The following is a 19,041-nucleotide window of genomic DNA, read 5'->3' as shown; positions in this document are numbered from 1 at the left end:
GGTCAGTGAGTTCACTTGGGTCTGACACAGACTGCTCATACCAAATAGCCCCTTCTTGTACAAAGAAGCCCTGTTTCCTTTTTGGAGCCTCCTGACTAGTATGAGCAATGCTGTGAGAATCTGGTGAGTTGTAAAGGGAAAAACAACTTGAATGAATGACATGGTGATGGACACAATTAAAGTATCATGTGAGATAAAAATGTACATCCAGAGACAGAACCACCCTGGGGGCTCGATGGCTGTTGCTTGTTAGGTTCATGTGGTGTATGACAGGAAGCCAGAGGAACAGCATAGTCAGTACAGCTCAAACATACAGCACCGCAGAGGCTCCAGTGGCATCTTTCTGCAAACTGACACGTCCCTCCCACAGAGAAGTCCCACAAGCACTGCCTTCCATTTACACGATGTCCATAGGGAGCAGTGCTACCACTCCATTGGAGTAAATGTCTCCCAGAGTGCTGCTAGCCCACCACTTGAGACTGTGATTCAAGTCTAAATTAGTGTTTCAGGCGTGGTGAGCTGCTTGCCTCTGAGGCACATCTGGACTGGTAGTCGGAGCAGTTGGTTAAACAGCCAGCTTCTTACCTGTGAGAACTGGGCAAACTCCTTGTCAGCTAGCATGGGAACATGACCCAGTAACTCATGGCAGCAGTCTCTGTAAAATAAGTGACCTTTATATTTAATAAAGGTTTATTTTCCTATCTGACATGAACTTCGTATGTGGGACTTCAGCTAATAGATCCCCAGAGGGAGCTGGTGTGAGGGCTGCTCCACAGTAGCTGCATCCATACCTGGCCTGGCTCTGCAGGGAGCATGTCAAAACGTTCTCTTCCACCATGAGGATCTAGCTACTCCCTGTGATCTTGGTTACTGTCTCACTTGGGATGGCACAGGCACTAGTCTCCTATGTCACAACATCTTTGAAAGGTCCCTGTTTTGTCCCAGCATACAACAAAAGTGTCTGTGTGAACTTGTAATTTCTCATGAAATGTAATTGCTGTTGTCTGGCCAGCACTTACTGGGAGAGTTTCACAGCAGGGAATCAAACCCCAGCAGATGGTAACTGAAGGCAGGATGAAAAGATTAAACCAGATATTCTCCAGTCTCTTCCTTCCCCAGACAACTTTGCAAGAGAGACAGAGATCCACACCCTCTCATGCATGACTTCCCCTTCTAACTCTCCAGCTACCAGTTTCTCAGATTGTTTCATTCTGTGGACTACTGGATAGACCTCCAGAGTAATTCCCAAAAGAATCATCCCCAGCACATTCTGAAGAATGAGATTGTGCCAGGGCATCAAACTTACGGTTCTGGGGAATGCATAGGAGAAGAGAAGTGCCTTATATACTGTGTGCTCTGGAAGACACGGAATGCCAGGCTGGCAAGGAAGTCACGAGCAGACAGCAGCCCTGCAGCTGGTCTCAGCTGGAAACCTGTTCTCTCTGCAAAGGGAAATAAGACTGAATTTAGGCATTAGTAAGGTTAACTACATGGCACAGTGACTTCAGGTAAACAGTTTCAGAGGACTTTCATGCTCTGTTGTAGTAGCTCTCTCCTCCTAAGCAGAGTAGGAACATCCTGGCTCATCATTATCATTATCATTATCACTATCACCATGCCCCTGTGCTGCTATGGGTCCAATTACTGTAACATCAAATCACCTAGCCATCCATCCTATACTTATCCATACTGCCTGCCCAAGCTTACATTTTTAGCACATTTACGCACACTCATCTACTATGACACACATATCGCTGATGTGTCTGAGGTCACATACAACCTTATGATCATGCATGGGACAGAACCTGTGTTTTCAATCTTGTCTAGTCTTTTGTATAAAAAAAATGAGAGTTAGATAAAATAATCCCTACCCTTATCTGACAGCACCTGGCTCTTCCCTGATGCTAGCCCCCTCCTGCAGAGAAGCCTCCTTCTTATTCCTTACATTGAAACCCCTGATACCTTGCACTGTTGAAGATGGAATAGGGTGGACCATGAGTCTGCTCCAGTCTGTGCAGTTCTGTTCCACAATGGGCCTAGTTCAACATATCTCAGTGGCAGATTTGGAGCATACTATTCAACTTCATTTCCCTTTATTGGTGCATGCCTGTCCTGGGTTCAGCTACAGCAGTCATTTTTTCTCCTTCTTAGTAGCTGGTGCAGTGCTGTGGTTTTGACTTTCAGTCTGGGAACAACGCTGATAACACCGATGGTTTTAGTTGTTGCTCAGTAATGTTTACTCTGACCAAGGACTTTCTCAGTCTCATGCTCTACCAGAGAGGAGGGGAAGCCAGGAGGAAGCAGAGGCAGGACACCTGACCCAAACTGGCCAAAGGGGTATTCCATACCACGGCACGTCATGCCCAGTATAGAAACTGGGGAGAGTTACCTGGAAGGCCCAGATCTCTGCTCGGGTCGGGCTGGGTATCGGTCGGCGGGTGGTGAGCGGTTGTGTCCTCTCCCCTTGTTATTCCTCTTATCATTATTATTGGTAGCAGTAGTGGTTTGTATTACACCTTAGTTACTGGAGAGCTGTTATCTCAACCCGTGGGAGTTACATTCCTCCAATTCTCCTCCCCATCCCTCCGGGAGTGGGGGGAGGAAGGAAGGCGGGGGGGGGGGAGTGAGCGAGCGGCTGCGTGGTTCCAAGTTGCCGGCTGGGCTTGAACCACGGCAATGCCCCAAATGTATAAGCTAGCTCAGCACTGGCAAAACTTGCTATCAATTTTTATCCCATTAGAATGGGAACACACAGGAGAAAGAGCAAACAGGTCCTTGTCAGAGATAAGAGTGCTGGAGTCTGGCCCTTAACCATTTAACATCAGAGTTCCTATCAGCACTTTCACCTATTTTTCACCTCTGGGGTTTTTTTCACCATTATGTTTGCTTAGAACTAACTACACAGCCTCCCAGTCATGTGATGCCATGTGTTTTGCTTTGCATGTGTCCATAGAACAGGACCAAAGAATGCAATAATTTCAAACCATGATTTCAGCTACCAGTGTTACTCCAGGACACCCTGCATTGCTTTGAGAGGTCTTTTAGAGATGACTATCAAAATAACCAGCCCTATGATCAGCACAATACACAATCTACATTTCCATGGGAAACACGTTGGTGGTCTGCAAAGCTAAGAAAATTGAAAATCACTGCTTTAAAAGAGAGCCAATGATAATCTTTTTGAAGTCCTATATTCAAAATCTGTGTTGCATTCTCAGTTCCCATAAATGACATTTCGTCTTCTTTAAAGCATAAAACTACATTGAAAAAAAAATCAGAAATGGCTTTATTCTCCCTTCTCTATCCATATTCTATTGTATTATGAAGCCTGGAACCTAATTTATTTTATGTAAACAAACAAAAAAATCCCACCCAGAAACCAAGCCATTTACAAGATTTGGGTTGGTTTGGTTTTTAATGTTTCTTCCAGCATTTCTTGTCTTGCTCTGTCTGGCTATTAGCACTTCTCTCATTTAAAAAAAAAGAAAGAGAAGAAAAGGAGGGGGAGGGGAAGGCTTCACTGGAAGAATTAGAAGTGGCAAAACATCTGAAGAGATGCAGGACAAAGAGCGGACAGCAAGGAATGCTTCTGCCTGACAATGTGAGGCATAGGTAGTTAGCATTTGCCATGGTTATCTTCTATTGTGCCACTGAATTCAAAGGTAATGCATACAGAACTGCCTCAAAGCTGAACAACAACAACAAAACCCATGGAGATTATGTCTTCGTCTTTTTTATATGCTGAGCAAAGGCATCAGAGTTAAACAGGGAATCAGAAGTGGTTATAAGGCAGCTTACTATTCTCCCCTACCCCGAATTAAGAAAGCAGGGTGTTTGAGGGAATAGACAGACCAACAACTATGCCTCCTTTGGCACTGGTCAGGACCTGGCACAAGAAGGATACTCCCTTGCTGCTGATGCCGTACTAAACCAATCCAGAGGAATGTGAAAATCTTACAATCTGGTCATCTTTGGGCTAAATACTGAGTCTGAGTGAAGTGAAAACTGCACCAGCTGAAAAACATATCAGACGAGAACTAAGCCCTAAGTAACTCAGTTTTGGAAGGACTATGAAAGAGTCTAGGAAAATTTATGTTGCTTTAGCATCCATGTTGGAGGAGCAGGAGGGAAAATGAAAATTACAGCTTATGTTCCCTGAAGTGCCCTTTTAAATATAGGCCAGTGAATCAGACAGTCTGCTGATGGAACAGGCTTGGCCAGTTGCCTTGGAAAGCCATAGGAAAAAGTTATCTGCTGGAGGTAATATCTGCAAAATCTGAACTTCTATTTCATTACTGCACAATAAAACCAGCAATCAGTAGAGAATTGGGGGTGTGGCTGATTGGACTTACTGCCTAAAGATCTATGAAATAAAAATGAGTTGAAGAAAAGGTCTTGAGCAGTTGACCTAAAGTGATCTATAAGCCTTAATTCTTGGCCTAAAAAACTCATGTATACAGGCCTGTGCATTATAGTGTCAGCTTGCTTGAGTTCACTGGCTGTAATTTCTTCCAGCTGCAGAGGACAATGAGTGTCTAAATCCAAACATCTTTCCTAGAAAGAAAGTTGTGCTTAGGTTCATCTAGTTAACTCTTTAGAAAAACATTTGCCAGGTTGAACAATCACATGGTAAACCATTGTCCTGGGTTCAGCTACAGCAGTCATTTTTTCTTCTTCTTAGTAGCTGGTGCAGTGCTGTGTTTTTGACTTTCAGTCTGGGAACAACGCTGATAACACCGATGTTTTTAGTTGTTGCTCAGTAATGTTTACTCTGACCAAGGACTTTCTCAGTCTCAGCCTCTACCAGAGAGGAGGGGAAGCCAGGAGGAAGCAGAGGCAGGACACCTGACCCAAACTGGCCAAAGGGGTATTCCATACCACAGCACGTCATGCCCAGTATAGAAACTGGGGAGAGTTACCTGGAAGGCCCAGATCGCTGCTCGGGTCGGGCTGGGTATCGGTCGGCGGGTGGTGAGCGTTTGCATCCTCTTCCCTTGTTATTCCTCTTATCATTAGTATTGGTAGCAGTAGTGGTTTGTATTACACCTTAGTTACTGGAGTTCTGGTATCTCAACCCGTGGGAGTTACATTCCTCCGATTCTCCTCCCCATCCCTCCGGGAGCGGGGGAAGGAAGGAAGAGGCGGGGGAGTGAGCAAGCGGCTGCATGGTTCCAAGTTGTCCGCTGGGCTTGAACCACGACAACCATTTCAACCTCCTTTAAGTAATTATGAAGTACTTATGATGCAAAGTTCATTTCTGTTCACACCAGCTTCACTAGCAGGTCATGAAACACTAGACCAATCTTGTAGTTCAACCTGCATTGACTTCAAAAGGAGTAATTTGTTTGAGTTTACAGGTACTGCTGAGTAAAACAGAAGATGGAAGTTTATCTGGCTATGAGGGCTGGTTACAACATGATCACTTTCTTTCCAGGATATCCCCCCTCTCTCTTTCTGCAGTTTGTTATATTCAAAGCTGAGCCAGGGGGAGGTTTTTCAAAGCTGCAGCAGAGGACGTTCACCCTGGACATTGGGAAGCATTTCTTTACCACGAAGGTGGTAGAGGTGGTCGATGCTGCAAGCCTGTTAGTGTTTGAGAGGCATTTGGAACATGCTTTAACTTTTAGTCGGCCCTGAACTGGTCAGGCAGTTGGATTAGATGATCATTGCACATCCATTCCAATTGAATTATTCTATTCTGTTCTGTTCTATTCTATATAAAGTCTTATCATCATATATGCTAAAGAATGGTCCAGTTCTTAGAGACAGTATTTAGCAAAGATACATGCTGGGATTTACATCCTAAATGGGAGAGTGGGGCAGTTCAGGTCTCACTCAGAGCTACCTGGTGACTGGAGGAACTGCACTATGCATCTCCACACAAGCTGTAGTTGAAATACATCCACTGTATACCAAGGAATTTTGGGTCACACATCACAGTCTATAGTTTGGTTAAGGTTTGGTTGGTTGAATGCTGCAGTACACTGATTGCAGTCCTCAACTGTAACGCAGGAAAGAGCCTAAGCACACAGTTGATTGATGAGTTGTAAGGAGAAAAAATTCTTGCCTTGCTGACACTGGTGGTAAAAGCCACCCAAATTAGTAATAAATCACTAGTTATAACTCATTATAAATCATACCCCTCACCCAGTAGCTGCTTGGCATGAAGCTGTCTTTAACACAGATTTTACAGACTTTGCGGATACTTATGACTCAGACTGAGTTTGTTACAATGTGACCTTGCGATAATGTCAATATTCCTGCTATTCTGCTAGTCTGTTTCTGCATAGTGAAATAAACTTATTAGAAGGAATCATTGAAGATAAGGTATTAGTTCAAAGCCTCATATAATGGAACTAAAACAGCTTTAGCAGCCCAGTTACTATAGGAGGTAAGTAAAATGGATAGCTGAATAGAAAGGAAAATACATAATGCATACATAGAATTCCTACAGCCAGATGTGTTGGTACTCATGGGAGATCCTTTTCACATGCCAACCCTCTGGTCCCTTATACTAAAGATGCAATAAATACTTTGTCATTGAACAGCTTAATCTTCCATAAAAAACGGCAGTGTCTTAGAAAACTTCAGCAACAGAAAGCTTATTCAAGCTTACTAGCATCATCTACTGATACATGGAGCAGGTCACTTGATTTCCTGAATATTGTTTCTAAATTAAATTTACTTAAAATTAAGCCATACTTTTTATTATGTATTTCATCATAGTGATCAGCTATCTTCCTTTTTCTGGCATATCTCATTCTTCCTGAGCAGGAAGGAGACTTTAAAAGACTGCCCTTCTTTAGTCATTCTTGATAATGGTAGGAAATTGGCTGGTTGAGAGTTTAGTGTGGCAAATAGGACTACAGAGACAGAAAGAAGCAGTGTTGTTTCAAGGTAGCTGTTGACTTTACTCCTGTAAATAATTTCTTCCAGCAAATATTGCCATCCTGTCTCATGCATCAGAAAAAATAAGGGACTTGAGAGGTATGTACCTGTATTTGTGTTTGGGTCTTATGAGCAGTGTAGTTATAGAAGCATAAAATATAGCCAAACCCATAGAAAACCTGTGTATGGAAATCACGCTGAGCAGGGTGAAGTGTGACTGTACTGCTGCTAGTATTGGAATTAGCTGGGTAGTGCTACCATGACTGCAGCCACACTCAGAACAACACAAGCTTACCTACAGCTTCGTACCTAGGTATGCCTGGTATTTGTGCCCTGTGCTACAGCTCTTCTTGCTTGAAGGAACTCTACATCTAATCAGCTCTGCTCAGCAGCTTGGGTCCTACGAGATGGCTTATATGTCTATGTGGTGCACAAACATATCCAGGAAACACTAGAATAAACCATGGTTCATCATGACTGACCTTTTAAAAATCTGGAGATATTCTGAAGTTGAGGTATGTTATTCTCTTGGTAGCCACAGTATTTCTCCAGCTGCTGGAAAATGTCCAGGTACTGTGTACAGGCATGAGTAGGGTAAAGGCTGCTCAGCTTCCTGTAGACTTCTCTCCTGTAAAACAAAATCCATACAGCATGACCCACCTCCATAAAGCAGTACTTATCTTCTCTATCTACAGAGAGAAATAAACCACCAGCACGAACAACAATCTAAAAATCTGAACTAAGGACATTGGCTCCCAAGATCTTGGAAGCTGATGCCTGGGTGGATGTAGCAAAGTGTAAGGGTGTTGTGGTTTAAGCCCAGCCGGTAACTCAGAACCATGCAGCCACTCACTGGCTCCCCTCCCCACTTCGTCCCCCTGCTCCTGGAGGGAAGGTTAAGAGAATCAAAAGAATGTAACTCCCACGAGTTGAGACAAGAGCAGTCCAGTAACTAAGGTACCATACAAACCCCACTACTGCTACCACCAATAATACTAATGATAAGGGAAATAACAAAGGGAGAGAATACAACTGCTCACCACCTGCTGACCAATACCCAGCCCAATCTGAGCAGTGATCTGGGCCTTCCAGGTAACTCCCCCCAGTTTATATACTGGGCATGATGTGCCGTGGTATGGAATAGCCCTTTGGCCAGTTTGGGTCAGGTGTCCTGCCTCTGCTTCCTCCTGGCTTCCCCTCCTCCCTGGCAGAGCATGAGACTGAGAAAGTCCTTGGTCAGAGTAAACATTACTGAGCAACAACTAAAACCATCGGTGTTATCAGCGTTGTTCCCAGGCTGAAAGTCAAAAACACAGCACTGCACCAGCTGAACCCAGGACAAAGGGGTTTTAGTTACGCTTTTCCTTCAGAAGGTGGGTTCCGTTTAGCAAATCTCTTCTATCCCTTCCTACACCCTCCTTTAACAGGAGGATCCTGTAATATGACTCTAATCCTGATTCAGAAATGTTTCTTTCTTAGGTATAAACCAGTTGGAGGTACCAGGGAAATCCCAGAGAGGAAGTTGAAGCTGTGGCCCTCTCCATGTTGTGCAGTTTAGGGATGGAATGAGTCAAGTGTTCCCTCCCTTTCTGTGATTGGGTACAAGATGAAATGATGGTCTCACCATCTCCATGCTGAAGCCTAGCCTATATTTGATTCTTACAAGCCTCCTCCTAAAAAAACGCATTTTCTGATACTGAGGGGTGGTATCTGGACAGGCAAAGAGGTTCATACTTTTGCTGTTCAAAATGCCTGGCATGGGCTATGTATTTGAAAGACTTGCCAATTTCCTGAAGCATTTAGCCCATTATACAAAAAGACACCAGCTGAAGGAAAATATATATAACCAGATTTTGGCACAGGCTTCAAGCTTCTCCCAAACTTGATGGTGCTTGGATTTAGAGCTGTGGTTTGGAATATATTTAGCTGTTGCAAAAATAAACAAGTAGTAATAGGATGGCAAAGAACCTTATAGAAATGGTTATTTTTGTTCAGACATGGCCCTAGGGTGTTAACAATTTTATAAACATTGTTTTATGAAAATTGAGATCATTCTTGGAAATGCTGGGTACGGAAAGTGACCTTTTGTTGTTTTTGTATTGTATTTTTTTTTTGTGATGCTATTGTTGCTATGGAGGTGATAGCCAACCTCTGGTAATGGCTTTCTTCATTTGTATGGATGTCTTACACAGTGTGGGAGTAATGAACCAGAATGGGGGGGGGGAGTAAAACCTTAGGAGGAAAAAAAAAAATAAAAGAACAGAGGAAAACAGTGGCTGCTGTCACTATTGCAAAAGCCACAGGAGACTGGGCCATTTCCATAGAAGAATTAGGAAAAAATGAGGAGGACTAGAGTTCAAGTGCTGCCCTGGCTTATTTCCCCATAGAATACTACTGACTTCAGTGGGATTGCATAGGATTTGAACCAGTACACAGTTCATCGCCAGACTGGAGTCTAGAGACTTGTTTAAACTTCTGCACATATGGTCTCTTTTATCAAAGTACCTACTGCGTGTCCAAACATTAACTACCACAGAAACATGGGCATTCTTGGAGACTAGTGATGAATTATCCAAAGCTAAGTGTCCGTCCTCTCTAAGTACCTCTAAGACAATCATTTAAGTTCCCTCCAAAGTCAATAGAGTAGCAGATATTTTCAGACAACAATTTAGCTTGCTCTAATGTTGTGTCTCAAACAGATGTAATGCCAACACCATATGGAGGTGCTATCCCTCGAAGGACCATTAAGCTGCTAATTGATGGTACTTCAGTCCAGAGATGGAAAGAGAAACTACTGAAAGCGTGGTCTATTAAATACTCTAGAAAGGAGCCTCAGAACAAAAGATAGAGCAGCCACTTGAAAGACTTCACTGGCAATGACCTTATTTTACCTAAATATTATTTAAGAAAAAAGCAGCACTATTCAGCTTTTTTATGAAGATGTGACATGTGCATTTCCACAATTTTGTCCTGGATTTTCCCTTTTCTTACATAGCTTTTACCCGTAAGGTATCTTAGTTTCAGGGCCTTCCAGGAAGCCTGCTTGAAAACAGAAACTCTGATCATCTCTACTCTCTGTTTTCTGAAAGTCATATTTCTTCACTTGATTAGTTTTCATTTTTATAACCATGTTGCTACAAACTGAAGGCATCCAACAACTCTTCAGAGTGAGCACCAAGGGAATTTAATCTGTGCTACAAATTTCCCGTTCAATTGCGCAGCGCTCAATTAAGTTGTGCTGTAATGCGACTGACCTCAGGGCACAGCCCCAGGGGTCTGTGATGACCGTTGGTGGGGTCTAATTTTGGAAACAGCTTTACATAACAACACAACCTGGGTTTGTGGGACTCGTTGTTTGGGGAAATGGGCAGATATTCCTTTAAAGGTCTACTCCGTTACCACGGTGGGATTAATTCTAGGTGGAGAATGGCTGGAATGACGAAGGTTGGCAACAAAAGAGAAAAACAGGAAAGAACACAAAATTAAATTTTCTTAAATATGACATTCCCACACACCATCCCATGCCAAGATTGTTGGCTGGTGGTAGCAATCATGAGAATGACACCGACCATCAATCTCTGACAATTGAAAGATGCTATAAAAACCTATTTGAGCTTAATAAAAATGTGACCGCCTGGCTGAGTTGGATGCAAGGTTTCTACGTGACTGTGGGCAACACCACTCAAGCTTTCTATGGCACAGCAGATTTTACTTAAAATAAAATGATCACTGAAAGAGATGGCATGGCCCCATGGTTGAGGTTCTGGCATGTGACATCTAGTGTATGGATTTAATTCCTGTCATTGACACAAACTTTATATATAATTTGGGGCAAATCACTTAAGCTCCAGCTTTTTCAGTTCCACAGTTACAAAATGTGGTTATCATTCTTCCTTTCTCCCACCTTTAGGCTGTCTTTAAATTTCAATTGTAAACTTTTCTGAACAAAGATTCTCCCTTATTATGTGCACATGTGACACAATCCTCAGACCTCTGCTCTTGGTTGGGTCATTTGGACATATTTATCTTTGTATTATCATACAAATGTGTAATTATTGCTGCTTACTGAGATTTGTTAAAGTTAGTGGGAGAAAGTGAAAACAGAGGTATATAAAATAAGCAGTCTCTTTTCTTTCAGATCTGCCACGTATTTCACATAATGTCTACAAACATACTTTGAATTTAACAGATTTTGTTTGGGTTTTTTGCTTTGGGTTTTTTTTTGGATGCCAAACCTTCAAGAGAAACAAGTCCCAGTGCAGAAATGCTGCACCCATGTGAAAGTAACTTGCCATCATTTCATATGACATCAAAGGCCTTTTTACGGTGTAAATAAGGAAACTCCAAATTTTCCTTTAACTTCCATTTGAGAGAATGACACCTATTCATGTTAACAGCGATGAATACAAGCAAAGCAGGTCTGTCCTATGAACATTGGATTAGCCACATCCTATCAGTGAACTTCCATCCTGCAAGTGGGCATTTTCTCCTTGTAACAGATTTGGAAAGGTGATATTTATGTCACCACCGTAGTTATGGTTAATTAGAGAACAGTTAGTAGAATTTGTTGGAACTAGATGATCTTAAGGTCCTTTCCAACCCTAACTGTTCTATTATTCTATGATTCTAAGTTATAACATAGGCTCCATATTTTTCTGGCTTCTGATATCTTGATAGAATTGGCAGGCACGGAGATAGTCAGAAAAATTTTGGTCTAGAAAGTGGATAGTTACCACCAGCTCTGACAATGGCTTTCTGCAAAACAAATGACCATAAGGTGACACTTAACCAAGGAGCAAAATCTGAGGTAGATAAATATGGTTTTAAAGTGTTTTAGCTGTCTCATATTGACAGTCTTTCCTGGTACTGCAGTGGAATGGCCCAGGAGTCAGAGTATAAGCAGCAAACTCACCAAGTTGCAGTCTCCTGTGCTGTGTATTCAATGTGAGGCAAAGGGTCTCCTCTGTAATGAAGAGAGGAAATAATGCATGTGTCTAAAGCAGATTACAAGTTTGGTTTCTAAGTATTATGTTCTTTCCATGAATATTTACCAGAATGAAAACAGACACAGCAAAATAGTACATAAGTAACAACATCTTAGTCTCGGTAGTCTCTAATGTGTGCATTTTCTGCTCTTTTCCAGTGTGGCGATGAAACAGAGGGATACAATAAGAAAGGAAATCATGTTCTGCTTTACAGAAGAAAAAAGAAGCCTTCAGGCTTACCCTTACCTCTGCTGAAGGCAATCTAGCAACCAAAATACAGTATCCATCCCCGAGGGATGTGATCAGCACAGTAGCATTGCAGAGAAGCATTCATAAACTCAGCAGCAGAGCTGCCCAGGCATACACTGCATGGTTATCACTAACTTCTCTGATCAGCAGTCTTCTCTCCTCTTCCTCACTGTTGCTCCTTCAGTGTGTGCTTTTGTCTTGTTTTGTGCTTCACCAGCTGTGAAACATGGTGGCGGTGAAGAAACTGTACTCAAACAGAAGCCTCTAAACACTTGGGAGATTTCACCAGTTCTTGGACACCATGAAGATGATAATCCACAGCCAGTTCTACCTGTGCATCTGATTGACTCTGTCACACAGCAGCATGATTCTGGTGAAGTTTTATACATAAAGACAGAAACATTTTCAACCAGCCACATGAGTCCTGAGAGGTTTTTAGGTACATGGCTAGAGGCATTTTGTCAAATAAATAACAAAAATATTAAATTGCTTTTCTTTGTCAAAAATATATTCCTAAATGTTATTCCTTATAGTTCCTTGAAAAACATCAACCTCAGCTCAGTGCAAGTCCTAAAAGGAAGTCCAAAATCAAAATGAAGGAGTCACATTGAGAAATCACCTCTGCTAAGACAAAATACAGCACTGAAGGAGATGTGTATGCAGCTGTAAGATTTTAATCTTAAGGTATATTTGCTGTGTTATGAGAAACGTCTGTTTCATATGGAGTGAAAGATTCTGTGGCTGAATTCTTTTTTCTAAGAGATAACCCCATTGATACAGGGGAAGTTCAGGTTAGATATAAGGAAGAAGTTCTTTACTGTGAGGGTGGTGAGGCACTGGAACAGGTTGCCCAAAGAAGTGGTAAATGCCCCATCCCTGGCACTGTTCAAGGCCATGTTGGACAGAGTCTTTGGCAACATGTTCTAGGGTAAGGCTTCCCTACCCATAGCAGGGGGGGTGGAATCAGGTGATCTTAAGGTCCTTTCCAACCCAAACCATTCTGTGATTCTATGATACACTGACAAAAGATAAAGTCTCTGGTATTTCTCATACTCAAAGAAGCACATGTGGACCGCTGAAGCTTTGTATTACTTTGGACCTACAGCAGCTTTGTACTTACGATCTGTAATTAAAGGCAAGGTCAGCAAAGAATGCCCTCCTTTTCTTATACTCCAGGTCGGCGTATCCCTGAGTTAGAACACAATTTTTAAGAAGTTTTACATTAAGAGAGATTTATGGGCATAAATGCTAACAAAAGCATTCAGAAAACTTAGGCCTCAAATAGGTTGTTTTCTCTGACACAATGAATCTTGAGCCTTATGAACAGAGTAAACCAAAGTCTGCAATCAGTTACATTTGTGACATTTGATGAAAATTTGGACCCTGTGACCAAACCTTCAGGGGAAGGTTTTGGAGTTGTTCATAAACATTATAGCACAGACCAATAAACTTGCAGGCAAATGTAAATGCGAATCACAGTTAAAATTAATTGAAATAGGGGTGTCACTTCTGTTGGCAGAAGACCTGAATCTCTGAATCATTTCTTTCCTGCGCTAAGCACAAAGGTTGCAATATAGGGCTGTCATGGACATAATGGTACCAAGTCTAGTACCACCTTGACAGAAAAAGTACACTGCACCTGCACAATACCCTGCACTTTGGGTGAAGAAGGGGTTCTCACCGGCTAGGAATCATTAGAGCTGCCACTGAATCTGTAGAAAGAACAGGCTTTCAGCTCAAGTCCCCCTCACCCATTTATTACCCTGTAATGATTAAGACAGATTCAGTGGTATCTGTTTAAAGGGGCAGTTCACTTATTAAATACTGGAATTTTCTTTTTGCCCCATTGGCTTTTACTAGAAGTTGAGCTTCAAGCAGGCTTCTCCAGCTGTTGAATACTTGAATTTTACATCATTCATAATAGGAATAAAATCTGAAATCTGGCACTGTGTTACTAATATAACTCAGAAAGCAGTGCTGATCAGCATCACTGTACAAATATTTATTATTCTAAAATATTCAGAATTTACTGGAACCACTTTGCATACTACAAGCCAAATTTGTCCCTTAGGTTTATTCACATAAATTTCAGTGTAGCAATAATACCAGTAATACTTCAGTTAATGAGTATTCTGTGCGTGAATCTGAGGAAAGAACTGGATGCTGAGAGCATGTTTATTTTTGTCATGTGTTGTGTTCATTCAAATGCCACCCTTGCTTGTCAGTAGCTGTAACAAGTCCATGCAAAGCACACAGAAAAGACATTGGTCCAGGCTAGCACTGGTGCTGTCACTTATCAGCTTTGTCCCTGCTGTTCCCAGGGCTCTGTACCCATGCTCTAAGCAGCAGGAGCCTCCCTGGGGGACCACTACAGCCAGTGCCAGTGTGTTCCAGATAATGGTGTTACAGCGTCATCAGTTTATTTTCTGGCCATTAGAGAGACAGTAAAGAACAAAGTAAAGCTGTTGAGATGGACTGCCCAAACTGCCTGATTGGTAGTAAATGTATATGCAAAATCTTTGCTGAACTACTTGTACATCAGCTTTGTACTTTCCTCCAACTTGTCCTTTTCACAGCCATGCTCGACAGCACCATAAATGACCCCATGTTGTGATTCCTTCTGCCACAGACAAATGATTTTCAGCACCTGAGCTAATTTGTTTCAAGCTAGTTTAGGCATTTCTACATTGCACTGCAGTGTAGATTTATCCCCACTCAATACTTTGGTAATTCTGCACCCCTGGTGCTTTCTCCTGTCCTCTTTAGTGCTCACACCTCCTGTTTGGCGAACTAGGAGGGGAACTTAGCCCAATTCAAAACATTCCCAGTGTGCATTCATTTATCTCATGAGAAACAGCTTCAGAGCTAGCTCAGAAAAATGACCAATACTTCAATTGTTTCTGTAAGAATGATATAAGGAAAAATGAAAGATGTCCTGGTCAAGGAGGATGCGAAGCTCTCCTATGGCATTATAGCTTAAGTAAGCAATTCTCAATAATAGAAGATAGATAGATTTGGAAAGTTCTGTCGTAGCACACAGAACTGTACACAGCTAACATTAACATTGTGTAAGTGATAAAAGGGTCTAAATAGAATTCAGACATTTCAAGAAGGGAATGACAATCTTGTAGAATCTATTGACACCCATCTAAATGTTTCTTGCATTTTTCGGTGTAAAGTTTATTCCTTCCCATGCATCACTTCTATATGATGATTGTCAGAACACTTCACAACAGTTTCATTACCTACCTTGTCAATCAACAAATGGCCCTTTGGAGTCCCTTTTTTATCTGCACCTAACTCTTATCTCATCTGTACTAAAGCTGGGAAATTTTGATAAGAAATGAGTGTTGGTTCCAGTACTTTTGCTTTACTCTTATCATCACTAGAGCAGGACTGTACAGTGCATTTTTCCTTTTCCTTCTCGTAGGATTTCTGCTTATGGCAAGGCTGAGAGTAAACACACAAAATTGTTATGAGTAAAGCCCTTTTTGCAGCCCATTCATAACCAAGCCCTACTTCCTGAATCCAAGGAATGCCCATCACAAGCATTCTAACAATATCTTGCTGAGTAGTAACAATAAACACTGCTAAAATCCTGGCTCCAAACACCATGGAAAGTCAGATGTAAATTAGGATTAATTAAATTAGGACTAATTAAATAGCAATTGACTTGCTATTTAAACTTTAGATGCCTACCTCAACTGAAAACACTATATCTATTGGGTTTCTCCGGTCACATTTAAATCTCAGTTCAGGTATTATATTCATAACCAGTGCTGCCATCTATTTATCTCATTTTCCGTCTAGACAATTTTTTGCAAGTTTAAGTGTAATACCCGCCTCTGTGGGATCTGAGGATCTGGTATTTATTAGTGACTAGCTGTTTGCCACTTGTCCTCAGTATCATTCTTTGTACATCAGCACTTGAATGAGATTCCTAGCATATATGAAATTTAAAAAGCAGATATAGAATATCTGAAAGGTCAAAATATAAAAACCATAAAAACATAACACAAAAAGCAGAAGGCTGGGGAACTTGACTCCTGTGTGGACCAGAAGGTACAAAGTGGGCATACATCAAATATAGCAGGGGTGAAATAATAAACAAGAGATATTTTTAAACTAAACAATGAAACGTAAACTCGTGCTGAAGAAGATGTCAAATACAAATTACTTCAGCGTGTGCCTGATGTTAATCGTAAGTACCTTGATGAATCAGAACCATAAGGTTTTCTCGGTATTAAGTTATTCATTCTGCAGTCCCTAATTCCATTTCAGACCAGACTTTATCTGGCTCTTTATTTTTACTGTCCTTTCACAAATATTTCCCTGCTCCTGAAATTTTCCTAACAATTTTTTTATACAGTTTCTTTTTAAAAAATTATATAACACTGATGTTAAACTTACAGGGTGACCATGGTCCAAACTGGGGTCATACTTAGTGATCAGATGGTGACATTTGTCCAGATCTTGGATTTTTCTAGGGAACCAGGGCACTGGAGAGAAAGCAGCAAGACTTAAATGAGATAGGATCAAATAATTTTTAAAAGACACAGAAAATAAAAGTTGTGCTGATGATTACAGGCTGTTTTTTTCACCACCTATATGTCACCGTATGTCAGTAATTGAATTAATTTGCCAACCAAACTGGCAGACTGGATAAAAAATAATCTCTAACTTGCAATGATAATCTCTTTTTTAATGAGTAGAAACACTTTTTAAAGGCCAAATGAGATATTCTGTTTGACACAGAGCAATAAATTTATTTCTATATTTTGGGTATACAAAAATATTTTGTCTGAAAAGTAGTCCTAAATTTTCATACCTTTAAAAGTGAAAACATTTTAAAAGGAAAACATGAAATTTCTAGAAGCAAAACAGGTCAAGAAGTATCCTGACTTCAAGTTTTTTCCTTCTGGCTCTTTTTTTTTTTCTTCCCCCAGAAAAGTTATTCTAGCATTAGCTGAATTTCCGAACATTTTCTTTCCCCTCAAATGGAGACCTTTTCCAGTGACCATTTTAAGGGCCAACATTAAAAATAATGAACTTAAAAAATTACTGAAAAAAGACAAAGTTGATACTGTTTTCTAAAGTCAGACAGATGCTGCATTACAGCTCAGGAAAGGTCTGTTCGGGGTCACCTTAACCTCATACTTGACAGGAGACCAGGAATCTCTGGCAAATGAATGGTAAATTCAGCTTTAGCCCTGTTATATTATATCCAAGCACAGACAGTCCTCAAAAGTACAAGGCTACAAGTACACACTGATATTTGGAAATTCCAGTTCTTTCATGCAGTTATGGCCAATTCCGCAATAGGAAGAAGGAAATACTAGTTTGACAGATGTATTAAGTCTACCCAGAATTTTTTGCTGAGCCTTTGTCTTTGGCTGTACCATACCACATACAAGATGCCCATCCTGTCATCTATGGCCATATCTCCTCAAAATCTGTACATGAGCACAAGTTCACTGGCTGTGACAAAGCGCCTCTCTTTCCACATCATTCCCATTGGGAAGTATCCCAGATCAGGGAAAAAAGTCATGCAGTGAAGAAAAATGAATGCACACTCACCTGCTTTCCAAACAAATTAAATTACTATTAGGAAGCTGAAACTTAAAAAGTTACTCCAAAAAGAAACAGAACAGCACTAGCAGATGCATATGTTTCTTACCTTTGTCTTCTCCGCTAGTTCTCACATCCTCTGCTACTCTCTTTAAGGAAGAGATAAGGGTACTAACATCAGCACTATGAACTTCACATTGAACAAAAATATCAAGATCAACAGCAGAGTTCTTGGGCTTCTTAGCTCTTCTGGTTTCAAAGTGATGTATCTGAGCTTCAAACATCTGCAAGAGCCAGATGTACATACAACGCAACTTCTCCAAAGACTGAAAATCCAGGTAAGTCTAGATACACTTCTACAATGTCTTTAAAAGGTGACTAAAAGAGCTATTAACTCTTTTAAAATTAAGTGCATATTAAGCAATGAAGCCTAATAATGTCCAGTTTAGAAGGAGCTCAAATACAGGCAGAGCTAAAAATTAAACACTGTAGAACTGTGTAGAGATAGATGGAGATGAAAGATGAGATGCAGTTGACTGCAGCATTTCATCTGTGCAGAAATAACAAATGAGTGGATGGGTAACTCTTAAAGCCTGGCAGAATGAAAGCAGATCTATCAATGCATAATAACACCATAATCATTAAATAATTGTGAACGATTAAAAATAAGTAACATATAAAATACTTCTCTTTTGAGTTATTCATTTTTCACAGATGAGAGTGAGCACCTGGCAGGGATACTCCAAGTGCCCAGAATATATAATGCCTGCAAATATGCAGAGAAAATTCACTGGCTTCTAACATCCCCACAATCTGAGCACTTGAAATGCTGGCCTGTTGTTCAATCGTGGCTGGCCACCACAACTGCTAGAAAGAGGTAATAGATCAGTATCTGCTCTAAACAGCCCTTAAATAAAATGCTGATTCTTCTAAATGACTGTGTCCAACTGATCCCTCCCTCCAGAGCACTATCCTTCACCTGGAGAGGCCAGCTGACCTCTCCGAGCAGCTGTAGCAGAACAGGGACAATGTGAAAGGAGGAAGGCAGACGGAGGCATAAGTCAGGCAGGGAGTATGTGATGGGTGAGAGAGGCTTGATGCAGGCTGGGAGAGGTGAAAGCAATAGCTACAGAAGAGAGGGCCTGGTGGAGGTCTGTACCTCAAAGACTTTCGCTGCCTTAGAGAGCTCAATCTTCCTGACATTGTGGAGGCTGAGGGTCAGGGTAAGAGTGGCTCTGCCATCCTCCCTGTTGTAGTCAAGGCTGCCTTGCCTGTTCAATGACTCTATGCCATGCACCTCTTTCTCCTTGCTGGCCTCTTCCTTTTGGCCTGAGATCCCCACCAAGTCCAT

General features: G+C 41.3%; 1 protein-coding gene across 1 annotated transcript in view; it reads right to left on the bottom strand.

Moving 5' to 3' along the window:
• Positions 1–19,041, bottom strand: part of LOC104404096 (tyrosine 3-monooxygenase-like) — a 30,413-nt gene extending 11,372 nt beyond the window's left edge. Inside the window, exons 1-8 of the mRNA XM_010012445.1 lie at positions 18,850–19,041; positions 17,800–17,974; positions 16,533–16,621; positions 13,243–13,310; positions 11,801–11,851; positions 7,371–7,516; positions 1,307–1,442; positions 586–655 (exon numbers count right to left, since the gene is read on the bottom strand). Coding sequence (XP_010010747.1) covers positions 586–655; positions 1,307–1,442; positions 7,371–7,516; positions 11,801–11,851; positions 13,243–13,310; positions 16,533–16,621; positions 17,800–17,974; positions 18,850–19,041 — 927 coding nt within the window. The remainder of the gene's footprint in view (positions 1–585; positions 656–1,306; positions 1,443–7,370; positions 7,517–11,800; positions 11,852–13,242; positions 13,311–16,532; positions 16,622–17,799; positions 17,975–18,849) is intronic.

The sequence above is a fragment of the Nestor notabilis genome, unplaced genomic scaffold, assembly GCF_000696875.1.
Source record: "Nestor notabilis isolate BGI_N333 unplaced genomic scaffold, ASM69687v1 scaffold3194, whole genome shotgun sequence".
Lineage (NCBI taxonomy): Eukaryota > Metazoa > Chordata > Aves > Psittaciformes > Psittacidae > Nestor > Nestor notabilis.
This window is presented reverse-complemented; position numbering and strand designations above follow the sequence as displayed.